Below are 21,209 nucleotides of genomic sequence, written 5' to 3'. Positions count from 1 at the left end.
CCAGCTTCTACTTCTACAGAAGCACAATTAATACGATCTATGTCGGAAAGAATAGATAAATATGAAGAAATTCTTAAAGAGGTTATAGGAATATAATGTCTTTAACACCAATTCTATAAGTAGCTAAAGCTTTAGATGATGCAATCATCTTTGAAGAAGCTGAAATAATTTTAAATTTAGATAGAATTAATAGAACAAAAGTTGATTTTATGTTAAAAGATAAAATAAAAGCTCAAAACATAAGATTCTTCAAACAAGAAATAGTTACCATCAAAAAGAAACTCTTTAAGCTTAAAGCAAGAAAAACTCTTATAACTATAACATGAGTTCTCTTGTAAAGTTAGAAGAATTAATTAGAGATCTAATAAGTAAAGTAGAAAAATTATCTACTAACGAAAATCTAGAGGCTATAGCTGCAAAGATCATTAAAGATGTCTCTGAAAAAATTGATAAAAGAGAGGAAGTTAAGCCTCAAAAGCTAGAACAGCACACTAAAATCTTCAACGAAAAAGGAAGATTTTAAAAATACTCTTTTCGAAACTTTATAGTAGGAAATCCGTCATTTGGAAGTTCTAAGTGTCTAAATGCATTAAAATGGCCTTTTGGTACAAAAGAACAATAAAATATCAAAAGAAACAATTCTTGGAGAATTGTAAAGACTCGACAAAAGATGTCATGCTCAGCTGAGCAAATACGTGAACTAGTTCAATTAATGTCACTAAATGATAAAGAATGTGAACAACAGTTTTATGAAAATAAGAGTCTTATAGACAAATATTTTCCAGAATAGGATTTCACTATAAAGGAACCTAAAACTGAAAAAGAAATCTCTTCAGAACCTATAACTGAAGATGAAATTTCTTCTGAAGAAGAAACTCCTATATACAATAGTAGAACAAATCGAGCCAGTACTAGTTATACTAGCCACAAAAAGAAAAATACAGAATTTTCTATGCCTAATCACAAAGGTATACCAAATTCTAGTAATGGAAGTTCAACCGCAATTGACACCATTAAAATAGATTGTATCTTCGATCTTGAAAAAGAAAATAAGTTATAGAAAAATGGAATACTAAGATTAGTCTCATTATCCAGTCTAATCTAGAAGAGTTCTCTAATGCTAAGGCCTTACTAATATTAATAGAGCACAAATCTTCAGGAATCATCCAAGACTTCATTAAAGGTACAACTTGGAATGAAAATATGCATGGTATAGACCTCTTTGATCAAATAATCAATGCCATGTATATGATGTTCTTAGGTCTTGATTTTCTCACAAATAAAGACCAAGAAAATAAAAATTGCTGGAAAAAGCAAGGTAAAATCTTACAAAAGCACAATTATGTGATATATGTCTTTTAGACAATTTTACTTGCTTATTTGAGCAAAACTTATACAAGTTGAGTACAGGTAAATATCATTCTTGGATAGAAGCCTACTTAATGAAAATCCTCTTCGTAGGAGAAAAAGCCAAAGAAAGATGGAATAAAGAAAAGAACCCTTTAACTATGCATTTCCTCGGATTTGTTACAAGGAGTGTTAAAGAAGAAATTGCAGTTTTTTGTGATTACTCCAACAAACAAAAACAGTTAAAAAGATTTAACAAAAAATGTTGCAGTACTTTAACTGAAACACCTCAATTATCCATTGGATGTGACCCATCCAAAGATAAAAAATACTTCAAAAAGAAGTATAAAACAAAAAGAAAGTTTAGAAAACCAAGAAAAGAAAATTTACACCAAGTAAATATTTTTCAAAAGAAAAACCAAAGATTTATCCGCAGAGAAAGAAAAAATGTAGATTTGGATATGTTCTGAGAAGGGAAATTATGACAACGAATGTCCTAATCGACAAAAATTCCCAGAGAAAACAAAGCTTATTCTAGAAGCGAAAGAAGAAGGATATTTTCCTTCTGAAAATATTTACGATGGATATACTCAGGTATATTCAATAACAGTCAAATAGGACTCTTCCAATGGTTCCACTGACTCAGAATGACTACAACTGCTATGCGAGAAGAAAATGAATTAGGCAAATTACAATTTTGTCAAAATATTTTAAAACAAGAAGAATTGGTTTATGATAATATAACCAATCCCAACTCTATTTATATTAAAGGAAAAATTTTTCTTAAAGGATATAAAACAATAACTTCACATTGCTATGTTGACACCAGAGCAAGTCTCTGTTTAGCGAGTAAATACATTATTCCCGAAGAACTTTGGGAAAACACACCTAAAGATATTAAAGTAATAATTGCTAATGAAGAAACAATTAAACTAAATAAGGTTTGTAGAAATCTTATACTTTATTTTTCAGGAGAACCATTCCCTATTCCTACCATTTATCAACAGGAATCTGGAATAGATCTGCTTATTGGAAATAATTTCTGTCATCTGTATGGACCTTTTACACAATGGTTAGACAGAATATCTTTCCATCTTAATCATGAAATGATTCTGATTAAGAAAATAACTAAAGCGCTTCGTGTAGGGAAACCTGATTTTCTTGAATCAATGAAAATGGGTTCAAAAATAAAACAAATCCCCGGTACAAATATAACTCAAGAAGTTATAAAACCAGAAGAAAAGTATTTCCTTGAAATACAAAAATACCAAAAAATAGAAGCATTACTTGAAGAGTATGCTTAGAAAATCCTATTGACCCAGAAAAATCCAAAAAATGGATGAAGGCGTCAATAAAGTTAATAGATCCTAAGACTGTAATCAGAGTTAAACCAATGAAATACAGTCCACATGACAGAGAAGAGTTTAGCAAACAAATTAAAGAGTTACTTGAGTTAAAATTAATTGTTCCAAGTAAATCACCCCATATGTCACTGGCTTTTCTAGTTGAAAATGAAGCTGAGAAAAGAAGAGGAAAAAAGTGAATGGTCGTAAATTATAAAGCGGTTAACGCAGCAACAATAGGAGATAGTCATAATCTTCCTTGCATGCAAGAATTATTAACCCTCTTAAGAGGAAAAACAATGTTTTTTAGTTTCAACTGCAAAAGTGGTTTCTAGCAGGTACTGTTAGATGAAGAATCTCAGTTATTAACTGCATTTACATGTCTTGATGGTCATTATCAACGGAAGTTAGTCCCTTTCGGATTAAAACAATCACCTAGCATATTTCAAAGACATATGCGAAATGCTTTAAAAGGACTAGAAGATTATTGTACCGTCTATGTAGACGATATTATAATATTTTCTAACTCTGAGGAACATCACTATTTTTATGTTTTATCAGTTCTAAAAAACAATTGAAAAACACGGAATAATTTTGTCAAAAAAGAAAGCAAATATTTTTTAAAATAAAGATAAATTTCTTAGGTCTAGAAATAGATCAAGGAACTCATTGTCCGCAAAAACATATTTTGGTAAATTTACATAAATATCCAGATACTTTAGAAGACAAAAAGCATCTATAGATATTTCTAGGTGTTTTAATTTATGCGGAAAGCTACATCCCAAAGCTAGCAGAGCTCAGAAAACCGTTACAGGTAAAACTAGAAAAGGACTATGTATGGGATTGGAAAAAATCTGATACATACTACATTAAAAATATAAAGAAAAACTTAACAAGTTTTCCAAAACTTTATCTTCCAAAAGAAGAAGACTCCTTTATAATTGAAACCGATGCCTCTAATGATTTTTGGGGAGGGGTCTTAAAAGCAAAAATAGCTGACATGGAGGAAATTTGTAAATACACCTCTAGAAGTTTCGAACCAGCTGAAAAGAATTACCACAGTAATGAAAAAGAATTACTGACAGTAAAAAACACCATTTCAAAGTTTTCTATTTATCTAACCCCTGTAAAATTTCTGGTCAGAACAGATAATAAAAACTTCACTTATTTCCTAAAAACAAAAATTTTAGAAGATAACAAACAAGGACGCCTAGTCAGATGGCAAATGTGGTTTTCAAGATATTCCTTTAATATTGAACATCTTGAAGGACCAAAAAATGTGCTAGCTGATAGCTTAACATGTGACTTTCAAAATGTGTAAGCAATGACGTAATCTTTTTTCTATAAATAGGATACGTCTCTTTCACCAAATACATCACACCCACATTTAGAAAAGAAATGTGATGGAAGAAGAGAAAAAAAATCAAGGCTCTACGCCTAAAAGAAAAATTCTTTTAATAGAATTACAAGCTGTGCAACAGCAAATGGCGTTAACAATGAATTGCTTAAAATCCAACTCAAATCTGTTCACGGCTGATAGTTTGCCAAAAATTATTAAAACCACCTATGCTCAAAAGGTGATATCTCTAGGAAATCAAAAGATGAGATTCTACCTCATTTTTTATGGAGACCACAGAGGAATCTATGAAAACTGGGCTATTTTCTCAAGATATGTCTAGAATACAACGGTTCCCTTCAAAAAATTTGGCACTTTGTTACAAGCTCAACAAGAAGCCACAAGATATTCTGCAAAATTTGGAAGAAAAGAAATATCATTAAGGGTTATTATCTTTCCCATGCCTGTAGTAACAACAAAGAAAACCTCACCGGTTAGCTTTTCAAATTCACCATTTGAAAAAAGAAAGGAGAAAAGAATAGAGATCCAAAATAAAGAAATCGATCTAATTAGTTTAGATGAATTCTGATCAGCTTGGTTAAAAGCCAGGGACCTTAGTCCTGAAGACTTTGAAGTCAAACATGTATTCACAAAAGGCAAAATGACAAAAAGTCTATAAAACTTCTGTCCGGGAGCGGATCCTCATTTAGTCAATCTAGCATTCTCTGCTGGATTACTTAAAAATACTTATCCTTCAGCAAACTTACAAGAAATCAACTTGTAAAAACCTTCCGAAAGAAGATAGCAGCAGCTAAAGATGCCAACATTTACATAGAGTGCACTTCTACATTACCAGATTGGTATCAAGAAAAAAGCTTTCCCGCCTTGCATCTTTTGGAGGTAGGAATAGCCAAAACAAGAAATGTCCAACCTTCCAAAATAATGGAAGAACGATAAGACGTTAGCAACTGGGTCTCCATTAGAGTTAATGGATATCTAAAATCTTAAACACTATTAACAAATTACGATTGGAAGTTTCAAGAAAATTAATTACTGCAGCCAAAACTGCGTAACCATTAGTTATAGCGGAACCCCCCAACCTGTGCATGAAAAGCATGCAATAGAAACCATTGAGCAGCGAATTATCCTCAATGAGCTTGATGTATGCCCTGGCACCAAAAAATTATTGTGCCAAGAACTAATACGCATAATAGAAAACCATGCATGTGAAGAAAGCAGACAAAGCGACATCCTCTCAGATGAAATAATGGAGGATACACGTGAATTGGACCCTACACATAGGTTCATTGATTAAAGAAAAGCAAACACGCGAATAAAGCTGGCAAAGCGACAACCTCTCAGTCGAATAGTGGAGGACACGTGACTAGGATCCCACATGGGTTCAATTATGTAAAAGATTACCTAAGCACTTACGTAAACAAAAAGAACTTTACGCTCATTTTTTTCTATATATTGTAACATATGTAAGGGATAGAGGCATCGAATGCTCTCCCAAGAAGTTTAATTTTATTTGTGTAACCTTAAGCGATGTGTGAGTAAGCTCCCCCTTAGGGAAAAATGATGTAAATATCCAGAAGTTCTTCCTCGGGAAGGACAGTTATGAAATAAAATATTTCCTTTTGTCAACATCTCTAAGTCGTGTTATGAAACCTGGAGTCCTGGAGTCATTTTTAATTCCGTCAAGGCAGGAGGTCATAGGAAAGTAATGATTGGATTGGTCATTTGTCACTAAGGTTCAGAGACAATGGAGATCTAAGGTATATCTATCTCATAACTGTTATACTTCGATGATTTTTACTCATTTATCTGTAAATTAAAAAACTATAATCTTTGAAATTAATTTCTAAAATTATGAAAACAAGATATCCTGCGGATTTGAGTCGGCTTTACCGGATTTTAATGGTTTCAATTGCGGTTGAACTTCCATTATTAGAATTTGGTATACCTTTGTGATAAGGCATAGAAAATTATGTATTTTTCTTTTTGTGGCTAGTATAACTAGTACTGGCTCGATTTGTTCTACTATTGTATATAGGAGTTTCTTCTTCAGAAGAAATTTCATCTTCAGTTATAGGTTCTGAAGTGATTTCTTTTTTAGTTTTAGGTTCCTTTATAGTGAAATCTTGTTCTGGAAAATATTTGTCTATAAGACTCTTATTTTCATAAAACTGTTGTTCGCATTCTTTATCAATTAGTGACATTAATTGAACTAGTTCATGTATTTGCTCAGCTGAGCATGTCTTAAGCTGATTATCAAAGATTTATTCTAGTTTTTGAGAAATAGAACTCATTTTTTAGTTTTGTTAAGCTTTTGAATTTTCTTTTTCAAGCTTTTGTTTTTGCTTTATTAGCTCGGATATAATTTTTAATTTGTCACCTGGATGCATATTCCAATTGTCATGAATTATGCTGAGTTTTTGAATTATGTGACATTTTTCTATTTGAAGGTTAATCTTCATATTAGTCATTATTGCTCTAAAACACAGTCACATGGGTTTTAAAGATTAGCACATGGATTTTGACATCTTATGACATCTTTGTCGAGTCTTTACAATTCTCCAAGAATTGTTTCTTTTGATATTTTATTGTTCTTTTATACCGAAAGGCCATTTTAATGCATTTGGACACTAAGAACTCCCAAATGACGGATTTCCTACTATAAATTTATGAAAAGAGTATTTTTGAAATCTTCCTTTTTTGTTGAAGATTTTAGTGTGCTGTTCTAGCTTTTGAGGCTTAACTTCCTCTCTTTTATCAATTTTTTCAGAGACATCTTTAATGATCTTTGCGGCTATAGCCTCTAGATTTTCATTAGTAGATAATTTTTCTACTTTACTAATTAGATCTCTAATTAATTCTTCTAACTTTACAAGAGAACTCATGTTATAGTTATAAGAGTTTTTCTTGCTTTAAGCTTAAAGAGTTTCTTTTTGGCGGTAAATATTTCTTGTTTGAAGAATATTATGTTTTGAGCTTTTATTTTATCTTTTAACATAAAATCAACTCTTGTTCTATTAATTCTATCTAAATTTAAAATTATTTTAGCATCTTCAAAGTTGATTACATCATCTAAAGCTTTAGTTGCATATAGAATTGGTGTTAAAGACATTATATTCCTATAACCTCTTTAAGAATTTCTCCATATTTATCTATTCTTTCCGGCATAGATTGTATTAATTGTGCTTCTGTAGAAGTAGAAGCTGGTTCTCTAATTCTTAGTGTATGTCCAGAAAAGCTATGTCTGGGTCTAGACTCTAGACTTTGTTTATTTCGAGCTATATTAATTGCCCAATTTTCTTGTAATTGTGAGGGTTCAGTAAATTTACTTTCCTCAACTGTTATTATATCTGAGAATATATCTTCGATTTTTATACTCTCTTTTTCTTTATACTCTATACAATGAGTACTGTTGGTTATAGCATACGATATTAAATTATTAATCGTAAATACTTTATTTCCTGGTTCCATAAGATCAGTTCTTTCACACTGATATATGAAACTAAGAGTTTTATCGAAATCTTTTGAATCTCGGTGTAAAGCAAATTTAGGATATACGGTAAACATAAATTTACCATATGCTAAATTTACTTGTACTGACCCTATGAGAGCATCTTGTCTGTTAATGATTCTATTATCAACAACAGCTATATTAATAGAAAAATTAATTCCATCTCTGAATTGTGTTTTTAGTAGGATTTTTACTACTCCTATATGCACCATGTTTATTGATTTTCTTAATTCGGGTTTAATAGTCAAAAGTCTTTTTGCTATTTCTCCTTTAGTTAAGAGTGGCAAAAATACTTTTCCCGATATATCCTTTATGTTTACGGAAAATTCTTCAGTATTAAAGCAGTTAAGGATTTTATTTTTTCTTGAAAAACCTTTGAAATTAGGCTTTGTAAACTATTATGTTGATTAAAAACGTGTCTATTATCAGCTTGAACTTAAGCTTGCTTATATTTGTTAATTGGTCAGAATTAATCATATAATCCGACTGAAAAACCTCTTTAGTTTTCACTAAAGTTGATAACTTCAGTATTTTGTTGGTGTGATTCTTCAGAATCATCTTCAATTAAAAAAAATTTTATTTTCAATTTTTACTAAGCACATGGCTTAATGTTTAATTTATTACTGAGCTCAAGGCTCTAACATTAACTTTTAAAAACTTGAGCACAAGCCTCTGATACCAGAGGTATCAGACAAAATTATTTTCATTTTACTGAGCACAAGGCTTAATGTTTGTGTACACTATGAATATAGTTCTAACTTAGGATTTCTAGTCCATCCACCATCCTCATTTTTATATAACTATATTTACTCTATTATTTCCAATTAAAATTTTTTTATAACTTTATCATTACTTTCATTTACTTACAAGCATTTTCAACAAATATTAAAAAATAAATCAGAGCAAACAAAAGTTTCCAAAATTTATAAAAAATCACTATCTTTTCTCTTTCTTCATTCACAAACACTCAAAACCCCACATTATAATTTGCAAAACCCTCTCACAATTTTTTTGTTTGCAGTCACGCACACATAGGTTGCACGCCACAAGTTTTTTTTATTTACTTTACTTTTTTTTATATTCTGGTGTTTACAATGAACTTTTCACATATATTATTTTTCTCTTACAAAAAATATATTATGTTAGGTCACTCTAAAATATGGTTTCGAAATGCTTATTTTTGCATATATTTTGGTTTAAATTTTAGGGATTACTATTTAAAATAGTAACTAAGTTTTGAAATTGTTCTAATCAGGTCACTCATAAAATATTTGTTCAAATCAGGTCACTAAACTTTCATTGTTTTTACAATTCTAGATATTTTATCTGCATAGTAGGTTATCTAGGTTTTTCTTTTTAATTTTTAAATAGTTTGACATTGTGTAACATCTCGGATTTTTCATATTCGTATTTGTTTACCCAACTCGGGAATGTAATTCGAACCTTTTGTATTAATAAAAACTTGAATTTTATTTGGTTTAACCTATTTTATATTCTCACAACTTTCAAACTCGTCAAACTGTGCTTAAACCCCCTTAAAATCGCTTAAAACGGCTAAAAATCGCATTTATAGTAAGCCCCAAGTTAAGTCTTATAATATCATAATAACTCCAAATTCGTTTTCTTGTTGTCATGACCGAAATCTTGAAGTTATTTGGCTTGATTTTGTAATTAATTGCATATTTCGTTTCCTAATCGACTTGATTACTTCAATAAATGCATTATAACTCTCAATATTTAATCAAAACCCATTTCTAAACCCTGAAAACTACTGATTTCCAACCATCCTTCCCATATCCCACGAAATTCTCCTTCTCTTTTATCAATTTCATAAAGTTTATTTAAGTTCTTTCATCTATGGTTTGAATTTGATGTTTAAGATCCGTTTGACCTCGATTATCTCCTTGTTCCATTCATAATCCGGGTAAATTGTCTTACGAAAAGTTATTCCTTATTGTTCAATGATCAATAACCCTCAATCAATTTCTGTGATTGAGGGGAATTCATGGTTCAGTTGGACTCTAACCTGTTTAAGGGCATAACGTTGACCAATCGATTTCTATCACTTCTGGTCGGAACTGACTTTCGGTCCAGAAGACTTTTAGTTTTATCTCGAGATTTTGAGTGTACTGACCAAAACCCGACTTTCAACTCACTATTCGGATTCTGGTCATTACCAGCTCGCTTATTTACTGAAAATCTCATAACCGAAGTTTTAGATGTCCGTTTGGATTGATTCCAGCGGTTATGTTCTCGGTTTTGACTCTATTTTATTTTGTATAAGTCACATGTCTGTTTGGATCAGAAAACTTGTCACGTTAACTTTGCTCGTTTTTTCTATCTCTCGGTTTATTCGCTTAATCGTCAAGGTGAAAAGTCATTCCCTTATTTTTACAAATTTTAAATGTTTTAGGGACACTTGCATACTTATCGGTATTTATATATTATATATTATTCGCACTAGCAAACTCTGAGTGTTGTATGTTATCAATTGAATGATTAATTGCTATTTGTTTAATTGTTTACTTTATCGCATCCGGTGAGGTCCATCATAATCACATTAAAGTATGATCATACAACGTATTAGTAGCCAAAGCCCGATTCTAATGGCGATGGTCAATCGACACCCACATTTTTATATGCTAGTAATAGTAGCCAATGCCCGATTTGCAAGGCGACGGTCAACTAACACAACTATTTTCTCTTGGTTTGATTGATTTATACTCACATAATCAGTTTTGCTCATTTTGCTTATATATATTATTATTGTCAAAACTGGTGACTTTTCTCACTCAACCTTGTGTTGACAAATTTATATTATTTTGTATGCATTTGCAGGTTATCATTTGGTTGAAGATAAGATGAAGAAACACTTAGAGAGACCTTAGTTAATGGAATCAAAGATATTTGTGTACTATTTTTATTTTGGTGATTTGTTAAATTTATGTAATCGATTGAAATTTTGTAATAAATAAATAATTAGATATTGTCACTTTAAATTGTATGATAGTATCTTGTGAGCTGTGAACCAATGGTTCGCACCCTAGCATATCCGTCTTAGGTTGGGGTGTGACACATTGCATAATATTTTTTTTTTAAATTGAAAAAATTAGTAAAAATTGAGAAAAATAATTTTTAAATTGCAAAAAATTGCAAATATATATATAGGAGAGATTTCAATTAAGAACCCCTTTGATTTTTAAGAACTCGAAAGAACTTAGTGTAACGATTTTTTTTTGAATTTTTTTTACACATGCGTAATATATGTAAGTTACATACACATAAAAAAATTACAGAATTTTTTACGCACCGAGTCGACTTTTTACACATGTGTAACGGACGTAAAAGTTAGTGTAACCATTTACATATTTATTATCTCTCCTACTTTGACTTTTTTTGCCAAATTTAATCTCAACCACATATTACAATCCATTTAATTAAATATGTGACCTAGAATTGAGTTCTTACGTTCTTAAAATTCAACATGGTTCTCAAAATATCCCTCCCCTATATATATATATATAAAAGGGTTCAAATAAGAATATAGAATTTTTTAGGAATGGTAAGAACCAATATATTTTTGACATTTGGCATTAAAATTTATAGTAAAAGAATAATTCTAGAAAACTATGTCGGTTATAATGGTGAAAAAGTAATTCTAGGAAACTATGTCGGTTTTTGGTAATTTTAAATTTCAACCCTTGGATCCCCTAATCTAATGGCCCATAATTATTCTTACCATTCCTAAAAAACATTGTCTTTTTAAAATAACATCCCTATATATATATGAAAATTGCATAAAATTACAATATTATTAATATGTTCTTATTATTATTTTGCCATTTTTCGCAATTTAAAACTTATTTTTCTCAATTTTTCTAATTTTTTCAATTTTTAAAGAAATGTTTGCAATGTCAAACTATTTAAAAATTATAAAAAACCTAGATAACTTGTTATCTAGGTAAAATCTCTAGGATTGGAATAAAAGAAAATTTTTATGACCTGATTGGAACAAAATATTTTATGAGTAACCTAATTAAAATAATTTCAAAACTTGATAACTATTCTATAGAGTAATCCCAAAATTTTTAATCAGAATCGGACAGGTTCACGTTTCGATAGAAATTTAACTTCTAAAATATTGCTGGTATTGTACATTTGAATATATCTATGTGAAATGCTTATTTTAAACTGAAAGGTTTAAACTTTATTCAAAGGTGGACATGTTTAAATTAAGAAATAAATTTAACTTAAATTGAGCCAACTTAAATACGATATATTTGTACTTCTTATAAATCAATGTGTTCTTATTTTTTATCGCTCATTTTTACAATGAGATATCTTATTCCATGATTTCCAAATAAATCTTCATGACGTGCTATTTTTCTCTATACATTTCGATATTCAGATTCAAATCGATGCAATTTCATTTTCGTATGCTTCTCTTTACGTAGATAGCATGCAACTGTCACTGCCTCATTGTGTAGTAGCAACCATGTACTAAATCATGTAGTACATGTTTTCTTTCTTTCCTTTTCTTTTTTGGAGGGTAATATAAAGTGTACAAGAGTTATTTTTTTTTTACTTGGACTTTCTAAATTATTTTAAATCTTAAATATGTATATATAAACAAAACTTTTAAAAGCTCTCTAGTTATTTTCTATATCCCAGCAAGTCATCAAATTGCTTTATTTCTAAATGGAGGCGTCTCATATATTTGACCCGAATTTATGGGTATGAATCAAAACTCGAATACCTTTTAAACGGGTTATAACATTCCATTATATTAAAAATTAATCTCACTAAATATTTGATATGAAAATCCTATAAAATAAGAATATCCAAAAAATTAATATCCAATTTTTTTTTAAAAAAAAGATATTATTTATTATTTATAATTAAGAAAAAAATTTATAGTAAAAAAATAAGCGGATCATAGGTCTCACCAAACCCTGATAACTTTAAACGGGTTATAATATTTTATTTATTTGTGAAACCCTTAATTATCAAACCTTAAGTATATTATTAACTTCCTTATAATAAATAAAATTAAAATCTAAAAAGATATATAAATATTAGAAATGAAAAATGAAAACAAGTAATACGGGGGATAAAACCTAGTTTGTTTATAAAGATTTTGTAAAATAATATATAAAATTGTTTTCGCATGTGGATTTGGATATTCCTTCAAGATAATAAGTAAGAATATTCTTTGATCGAATAAACATAAAAACACGAAGAATAAATATTGAGGCAGTGTAATAAAGAAAAAGATAGAAATAAGAAAATTAGACTTGACGTGGCAAAAGAATTTATGTTCCACGAAATACTAGAATAAAACTAATGTGGGGATTTTTTGTGAAACGCGTTTTAACTTTTATTCTAATACCACCATAGACAGCCACACATCTAAAAGTCTCTTAATGGTATGGTTTAACTTTTCTATATTAGGATATGTTTTAAAATTCTATTGCAAGCATAATCGGCATGAAAAGAAGGGGCGAGCACCTAATTAATTAATTACATGGTTTTGTTTTTCGAACAAGGTTTGGAACTTGTTCCACCCCAATACCCCGTAAAAAAAGGATACAAAAAATTTTCCCCGTTTTTTTGAGAAGGGCGGGGGGGGGGGGGGGGGGGGGGTATGTTTGAGATTTTGGTTGGTACAAAATTTGAGTCGGGTCGACACCTTAGTTATAATTAAATAGATGAAATTAAACATGGAGAAATATTAAGAAAATTTACAAATAAAAACCTTATAACTGAATAATGTAAAATTTTAATTTTAAACTAAAAAAAAATTAAATGTGTGATTAGATTGAGACCTAAACTGTTTCTGTTTTGAACAAAATGTGTGATTAGATTTAGACACAAACCTTTTTTTTTTTTTTGACTAATTTATTTATTCTCATAGGGGTGTGCAAATTAAGCGTCCGAATCGTTAACCGAACCACAACTGATATAAACGAACCATTTTTAACCTATAATCGACAAAATCGGTGGGTCGGTTTACTGAATATTTGAAAATCGTTAGATCCGGGTCAGCTTTGGTTAAAAATAATTCCATACCCAGCATAACCGAACTGTCGCATTAACACAATTCTTAACTTTATGAAGTACAATTAGAAGATGTTGATAATTTGGAGAAATAGAAGGTAACAAACTAATGAAGTAATGATGATCTTATTTTATACTATATGATTTAGTTTTACTAAAGAAGTTAATGCATTTATTGTTTGTTTGAATATATAGTATTAATAATATGATTATATATTCTGTTAGATTACGTCATTTGATTTTTTTGGTAATGTTTGGCACCCAACTTTTAGGCTTAATTATATTGTTTAGCTCACGGTTAACCGACCTATAACATACTTGCTATAACCTTCAAAATTGGTTAACCAAAACCGTCAAAACGGATCGGTTATGGCTATCTATTAACCAACATATTGGTCATAGTTATGGGTTTAAACTAAAACCTCCCCAAACTGACCCATGTACACCCTAATGCTACACCTTTTGCCTCTTGTGCGGCTCGAACCCCAGCCTTTGCTGGGTAACACACACCTTTATCATCACACCAGAGGGGGAAAAGAGTGTGGGGCGGGGGGGGGGGGGGGGTTTCCAAGAATTATTTAAGTAGTTAACTTTAATAAATAAAATCAACTCAAAATGAAATTACGTTAAATGTGAAAACTTTAGAACGAGAAGATAAAACTAAACCAGTTTTGTCAAGTGTAGCAATTTGTAGGAATAATACAAAGTAATAACTTTAATACTAAAGCTACGGTAAGAAACCATGGGTTTTTAAACTTTCTACGGTGGGCATGTGCCCAGCCTAATTACACACTGGATCTGTCAATGATTTTGGTGAGTCTTTCTGAAACAGGATGTCAGCTATTCATATTAATTTTGACGTTGTATAATTGGCTCACCCAGAAACACCATCAAGGAGGAAAATCATTGCTATATTAAAACTGTATTGAGTCAACTTTCGAATCTGAGACTCTAAAATTTTAAGCCTTAACCATCACCCATGTATGATTCAATCAGAAGGACAAATTCAATTTAGTACATGATTGTCAAACCACAACCGACGACAGAATACGTTGGGGCACGACAAGGTTGTTCAAAGTCTCATGATTGCCGTTAAAGTTACGATATTAATTAAGTTAGAATTAAGTACATAAAAGCAAATAGTTAAATCTAAGTAACAAGAAAAACAAAATCTTCCAATTGATTAAACTATGTCCAATCCCAAAGTGTTGCAATCTTGTATAAAATGTTCACGCGTTGTTACTTGAAACATGTTGAAAACAAGCGTCAACTGAAAATATTTAATTGGTGACTAACATAGGTTTTGACACACTGGATCAATGAAAAAAAATTATAAACAATTCATATGTCACGCATTTAATTAAGGGAAACTTGTACACTTCAAAGGGAATCACGTGAACAATCAAACCTCGTTGACATGTGCTGCAGATTAAGATTTCAAATGATATAATTGTATAAACTGATTCATCGAATCCATATTGATCTCCATTCAAACCCTTATATAAGAAATACAGTAGAAACTTTATAAAATAATACACTTGGGACCATCAAAATTTATTAATTAAAAAAGTTATTAATTAATCGATAAATTAATAATTATTAATTTATATATTAATTAATATTTTATTAATTTATAGTAGAATGTTCTGACTCACCCAAAAGAAAATGTAGTTGCACAGTTGTTGACTGATGAAGAAATTATTGAAAGCGTTATTGGAATTAATAAAGATGATATCGATGAAGAAGATGATGAAAGTTCTACAATGGAGCCCCCTTCGCGAAACGAAGCTATTAAAGCGGCAATCACATTGAACAATTTCTTGTTGAGCTATGAGAAAACAACACCAGAAGTTCTTACCATGCTAAGGAAAATTAGAAACGAGATTCAAGGGGAAATTGATTTCAACAAAAAACAAAAGACAATTGAGTTATTTTTCAAGAAACATTCATAAATCATTCATGTAATATGCTATGTATAAGGAATTATTAATTTATATTTTATATGGGGTCTAAAGAAATTATCAAAACTGTATTATCTTATAATTTTAGCGAATTATTAATCTAGCACCCTATCCCCGAGTCGGGACCGGCAAAAAATATTATCTTAGAGAGTTTATTAAATAATCGAGTATTAAGTTATTGAGTTTCTACTGTAACAGAAAATCATAAATACATAGGAACTCAATCTCTTAAATTAATAAAAAATAATCATAATATATATCAACTAATACACCCCTTCAGTTTGAGCGGGAGTGCGATGGACGCTTAAACTGTCACGAAAAGATTCAAAAAGTTGTCGAGAGAGCCCCTTGGTAAAAATATCACCATATTGAAAAGCGGATGGAATATGAAGGATACGAATATGACCCAACCGGACCTTCTCCCGAAAAAAATGTGTGTCAATTTCCACATGCTTCGTTCGTTGATGCGGGACCGGATTATGTGATAAATAAACAGCATATATATTATCACAATAAACAATGGTAGCTTTGGTTAACGGGGTATGCAACTCCAGCAAAACGTTACTAAGCCATGTGGTCTTAGCAGCCGCATTTGCGACCGCACGGTATTCAGCCTCCGCACTAGACCGAGAGATAGTAGGTTGTTGTTTAGAAGACCAAGAAATTAAATTTCCTCCAAGAAATACACAATAGCCGGAGGTGGAACGACGGGGAATCCAGACAGCCACCCCAATCGACATCCGAATAAGCCCGTAACTCGGTGGCACGAGATGGTGCTATACAAATGCCATAGTCATAGAACTGCTAATATATCGAATAATGCGTTTCATAAATGTAAAATGAGAATCTCTAGGCGCATGCATAAATAAACAGACCTGCTGAACAGCATAAGTAATATCGGGGCGGGTAAACGTAAGGTATTGCAAAGCCACCGCAAGAGCCCGATATTCAGAACCATCAGATAATAGTTCCCCTCTGTGGTACTTAACTTGGCCGATGTATCAACCGGTGTCGAGCATGGTTTACAAGATTGTAAAGCAGCACGAGCAATGATATCCTTAGAATATGCGGTCTGTGACAGTAAAAGACCATTGTTGTCACGAGTAAGCGTAATACCCAAAAAATGGTGTAGAGGACCCAAATCACTCATGGCGAATTCCCGGTGTTGCAATGATTGTATCAACGTAGAGCAATAAATAAGCTAACTTACCCCCATGAGAGTAGACAAATAATAGGTTGTCACACGTACTACTATGAAACCCGTGTGCAATATTGTAATTAGAAAACCGAGTATACCATGTACGGGGGCACTTGTTTAAGGCCGTAGAGAGATCTATTTAGTCTACAAACATGTGTTGGAGCACGATAGTCAACAAATCCTGGTGGTTGATGCATGAATACTGTTTCTTGAAGGTCCCCGTGCAAGAAAGCATTTTTTACATCGAGTTGGTGAATTGGCCAATTACGCGAAACTGCCAAACTTAGTACTGTACGAATCGTAGCCAGTTTAACAACCGGACTAAAAGTGTCATCACAATCCACTCCCACAGTTTGAGATTTACCGTTAACCACAAGTCATGCTTTATACCGGTCTAATGAACTGTCCGATTTAAATTTGTGGCGAAATAGCCATACACATTGAATCACCGGGTGATCATGGGGTCGCGGAACCAATTCCCATGTGTCATTTTCCTGTAAAGCCGTAAATTCAATGTTCATGGCTTCCCGCCAATTAGGATCCAAACGGGTGTGGAGGGTGCGAACAATGTCATTTAATCTTCGAATCATGCGCTCGGAGCGGCCATTTTGTTGGGATGTTTGAGGGCATGAAAAACGAAACACGAGGCCATGTGTGTTAACGAAAGTTTTAAATTCATTATTATCGAATTCTCCCCCTAAATCACATTGAAATGTTTTAATATTAAGGTTAAATTGAGTGGCAACGAATTTATGAAATTTTGCAAACGTGGGAAACGTTTCAGATTTGTATCTTAATGGGTAGACCCAAACAAATTGTGTAAAATTATCAACAAGAACCATATAGTATTTATAACCGGAATTACTTAATACCGGCGACATCCATAAATCACAATTTATAATATCAAGCGGTGCAAAAGTAATAGATTGAGAATCATAAAACGGTAAACGTGCATGTTTTGATAATTGACAAGAATTGCAAATAGGTGAACCCGTAGGTTTGTTACAATAAATAGAAAAACGAGAACGTAATAAATTTAAGATAGTATCCCCGGGATGGCCAAGCCGGTGATGCCATTGATCCGAGGTGGTGATGACAAAAGCTGATGGGTTCGCCGATTGAGTGAATGGATAAAGATTGAATGTGCTATCGTGGCGGGAAAGAGGGGCCCTAGTCTTGTAATCCTTCACAGTAAAACCATAAGGATCAAATTCTGTAGAAGTTTGGTTATCAATATTGAATTTACGGACGGATAATAAATTTTTAATAATATTTGGGGCATAAAGGATATCGTTTAAACGGGGGACAGTGTAGGTGGTGTGTCCGGATCCTTTAATTGGTAATGAGTTGCCATTTCCGACGTAAATAGACTTAACAGGAAAAGATGACATGCAATTGGAAATTTTACTTGGGTCGGAGGTAAGATGGGAAGTTGCTCCGGAGTCCATACGCCATGGGTCTTTACCGTGTAGGTTGATTTGTTGCATTGTTTGAGCTAAGTCAGATAAGTTATAATCCGTGTACCCAGCGAATGAAGACGAGGCTGGTGAGTTGCTGGACGAGCCGGGAGTGGAAGATGGAATTTGATTATATGGGGCTTGTCTGCTAGAACCTTGCCACTGAGCTATCCAGCGAGGCGGGAGCTGAAGACCCGAATATGGAGGCTGGGAAGGGTATTGGGTGGGTGGTGGACTCCACTGATTGGGCCATGGGCTATTGGGCCAGATGTTTGGCGTGGTTGCTGTTGATATCCGCGACCTGAATATGATCCGGAATAGGTTCCCTGTCCTCGATTATGACCACGGCCACCCCGACCACCTCTTCCTTGGTACCCCCAGCCACCGCGGTTTGAAGAAAACCCGCCTTTGCCTTGATTGGAAGATGACGGACCACGAGAGTCGGGTGGTTCGGTTGTGGTAGCAAGCACCGTGGACGACGTGCTTTGACGAGCTTGGTTTTTGATATGCATCTCTTCATGATTCAGCATAGTAGGAGTGTTATCCCAAGTCGGAGATAACTGGTTAATGAGAGCACCGGCAATTGCATATTCTGGTGGCAACCCTTGAACAAGTTGGGTAACCAATCGAGACTCAAGAACTGGTTGTCCAACATCACCTAATTGTTTTGCGAGTTCCTTTAGTTTCTGACAATAGTCGTCGAGCGAGGAACACGACGTTAGGGTTAGGTTGGAGAATTGCTGGTTAATGTGTCCGGCTCGAGCCGTTTTGTTGTTGAGAAAAATATTCTTGAGCTTAAGCCAGATTTCACGAGTAGTGGTGTTGATCTCGAGAACACGATTCATGAGATCGTCGTGAATGGTTCTATATATCCACTGCATAACTAGAGCACCAATTTCTTTCCAAGATTCATAGTTTTCTTATTCTATCGCTGGTGGTTCGGTGCCATCGATATGGTCTGTTACTTTATATGCCGTAGCATGAAAGAGGAATAGCTTTGTCCAGCCCGAGTAGGTTAGTTTGGATTCATCTAGGGTACGGATTTTGGTACTGATATTTGTGACGGAATAAGCTGGGTGTAAAGCCAATGGTGGTTTAGGATGAGAAGATGATGGCGTAGAATCCTTGCTCATGGCTGAAAGCAGGGGTGAACTGGGGATGTGAGTGTAGCGAGGAAGGTAGAGGGCGGAGGTGGTTGGGCGATAAACCAGGAATTAGGGCTGTGATACCATGAAAGATGATATAATTGTATAAACTGATTCATCCATATTGATCTCCATTCAACCCCTTATATAGGGAATAAGAGAAAATCACAATTACATAGGAACTCAATCTCTGAAATTGATAAACTATAATCATAATATATTCTAAATATATATCAACTAATAATTCTATCATCCTTGTCCCCTAACTAGGCCAACAAAGATGGGCGGGTCAGACCTATAAAGCTTTGATATAGCCGGGAGACTAGATTATTGCTAATGAACGTACAATACACAAGTGTATAGTCAATATAGATCCATCAAGTTGAATAAGTTTTTGTCAATAAGAGCACTTGATGACCAAATGTAGTTTAATTAGAGCCAGCTCAAAACAAGATGTACAAAAGATAGCATGCATGACATGAACATGAATTATGTAAAAATTGAAATAATGTTATAATGTAATTGTAACATGTTTCTCCCCAAAATGTATAAAAATGTTAAAAAAGGGCTACGCAAACTCACCTTGAAATATGAACTAGCTAGTGATTTAAATGACAGTTGATGTAAAATGATAGGGATAAACTCACAAGAGTAACCTATTTGAATACTGTGTGCTAGATTAATAACGAGTTTGAATTGTACAGATTTCTATGACTAAATGGGTTCTAGGTTTGTAACATCCGTATTTTAAGGATAGTAAATAAAAAGAAAGTTTTATTATTAAATGTGTGTCGCTATTAAATTTTGTTAAGTAATAAAGCAATTGGGTGGTAGGCTTAGGATTATTTATGGACTTGAGAATGGTGATGGGCCTAAGGTCTATAGGCTTGAGGGTATATAAACACCTTTGACCCTCCCTAAAATCCTAAAACCCTAAAACCTTCATTTCCATCTTGCTTCCACACACTTAAAACACACACAAACACCCCTTTCCATATTTCGGCCAGATCCGAATCCGACTAGAACAAGTTTGTGTTAGTTCTTCACCTAAACAACAAGAAACGAAGCACTAATCCCGGCTTCAAGGAGGTACGCAAACCGGCTCCAAGGAGGTACGCCTTAATTAATAAGGCTAAGTGTTTGAGGTTGGTTTGCCATGACAGTCGATAGGATAGTAGATCGGGCTGTTAAATGCTAGAAAAACATAAAGTTGCTGAGCCGCGAGTTAATGGGGAGCAGATCGAGGTGAACGAGCAACCTCTGGGCCATGAAAAAGATAGAAGACCAAGTTGTTACGACCTAAAACTCACCAGAACTGCAAAATAGGACATAAGTAGTGTTTAAGGGCAAAATGAGTAAAAGAATGGTTAAATGAAGAAAACCCCAAATCTGATCGCATAAACAAGAATAGCATCGCATAGTCATGCGATGCGATTCGTTGGAAAAATGCGATGCGAATCGTTGACCCATGCGATGGGATTGGTTACATCCATGCGATGCGACTTGTTGACCCATGCGATGCGACTCGTTGACCCATGTGATGCGATTCCTTTAGCCATGTGATGCGATTGGTTTCATATGCAATCCGAATGGTTGTAAAACTTAACTCGACTCGTTTTTCTGATGAATTTTTGATAAAGGCTTATTAATGAAAATAAAGTTTTTCCAAGCTGACCTGGCAGCTCGACCCCAGCCAGGGGCTCTGTCCCTTGGACCCTGCCTGGAGATACTACCCCTAGACCCCGCTACCAGGGGCATTGCCCCCAACCCCCATTAGTTGAGAGTTTCACTAACCTAGAAGTATGAAGTAGTAGAAATAGATAACTGATACTCGTA

General features: G+C 33.1%; 1 protein-coding gene across 1 annotated transcript; it reads right to left on the bottom strand.

Annotated features, from left to right (window-relative positions):
- Positions 1–82: 82 nt before the first annotated feature.
- Positions 83–19,073, bottom strand: LOC143595517 (uncharacterized). The gene is made up of 2 exons (XM_077074505.1): positions 18,590–19,073; positions 83–159 (listed from the first exon to the last, which is right to left on the bottom strand). Exons 1-2 carry the CDS (start codon positions 19,071–19,073, stop codon positions 83–85), a joined length of 561 nt encoding a protein of 186 aa, XP_076930620.1.
- Positions 19,074–21,209: the final 2,136 nt, after the last annotated feature.

The sequence above is a fragment of the Bidens hawaiensis genome, unplaced genomic scaffold (genome assembly GCF_021521415.1).
Source record: "Bidens hawaiensis isolate Kalapana, Puna unplaced genomic scaffold, B.hawaiensis_p1.1 tig00045280_1, whole genome shotgun sequence".
Taxonomy (NCBI): domain Eukaryota; kingdom Viridiplantae; phylum Streptophyta; class Magnoliopsida; order Asterales; family Asteraceae; genus Bidens; species Bidens hawaiensis.
Note: the sequence above shows the minus strand (reverse complement) of the source record. Positions and strands in the feature narration are given on the sequence as shown.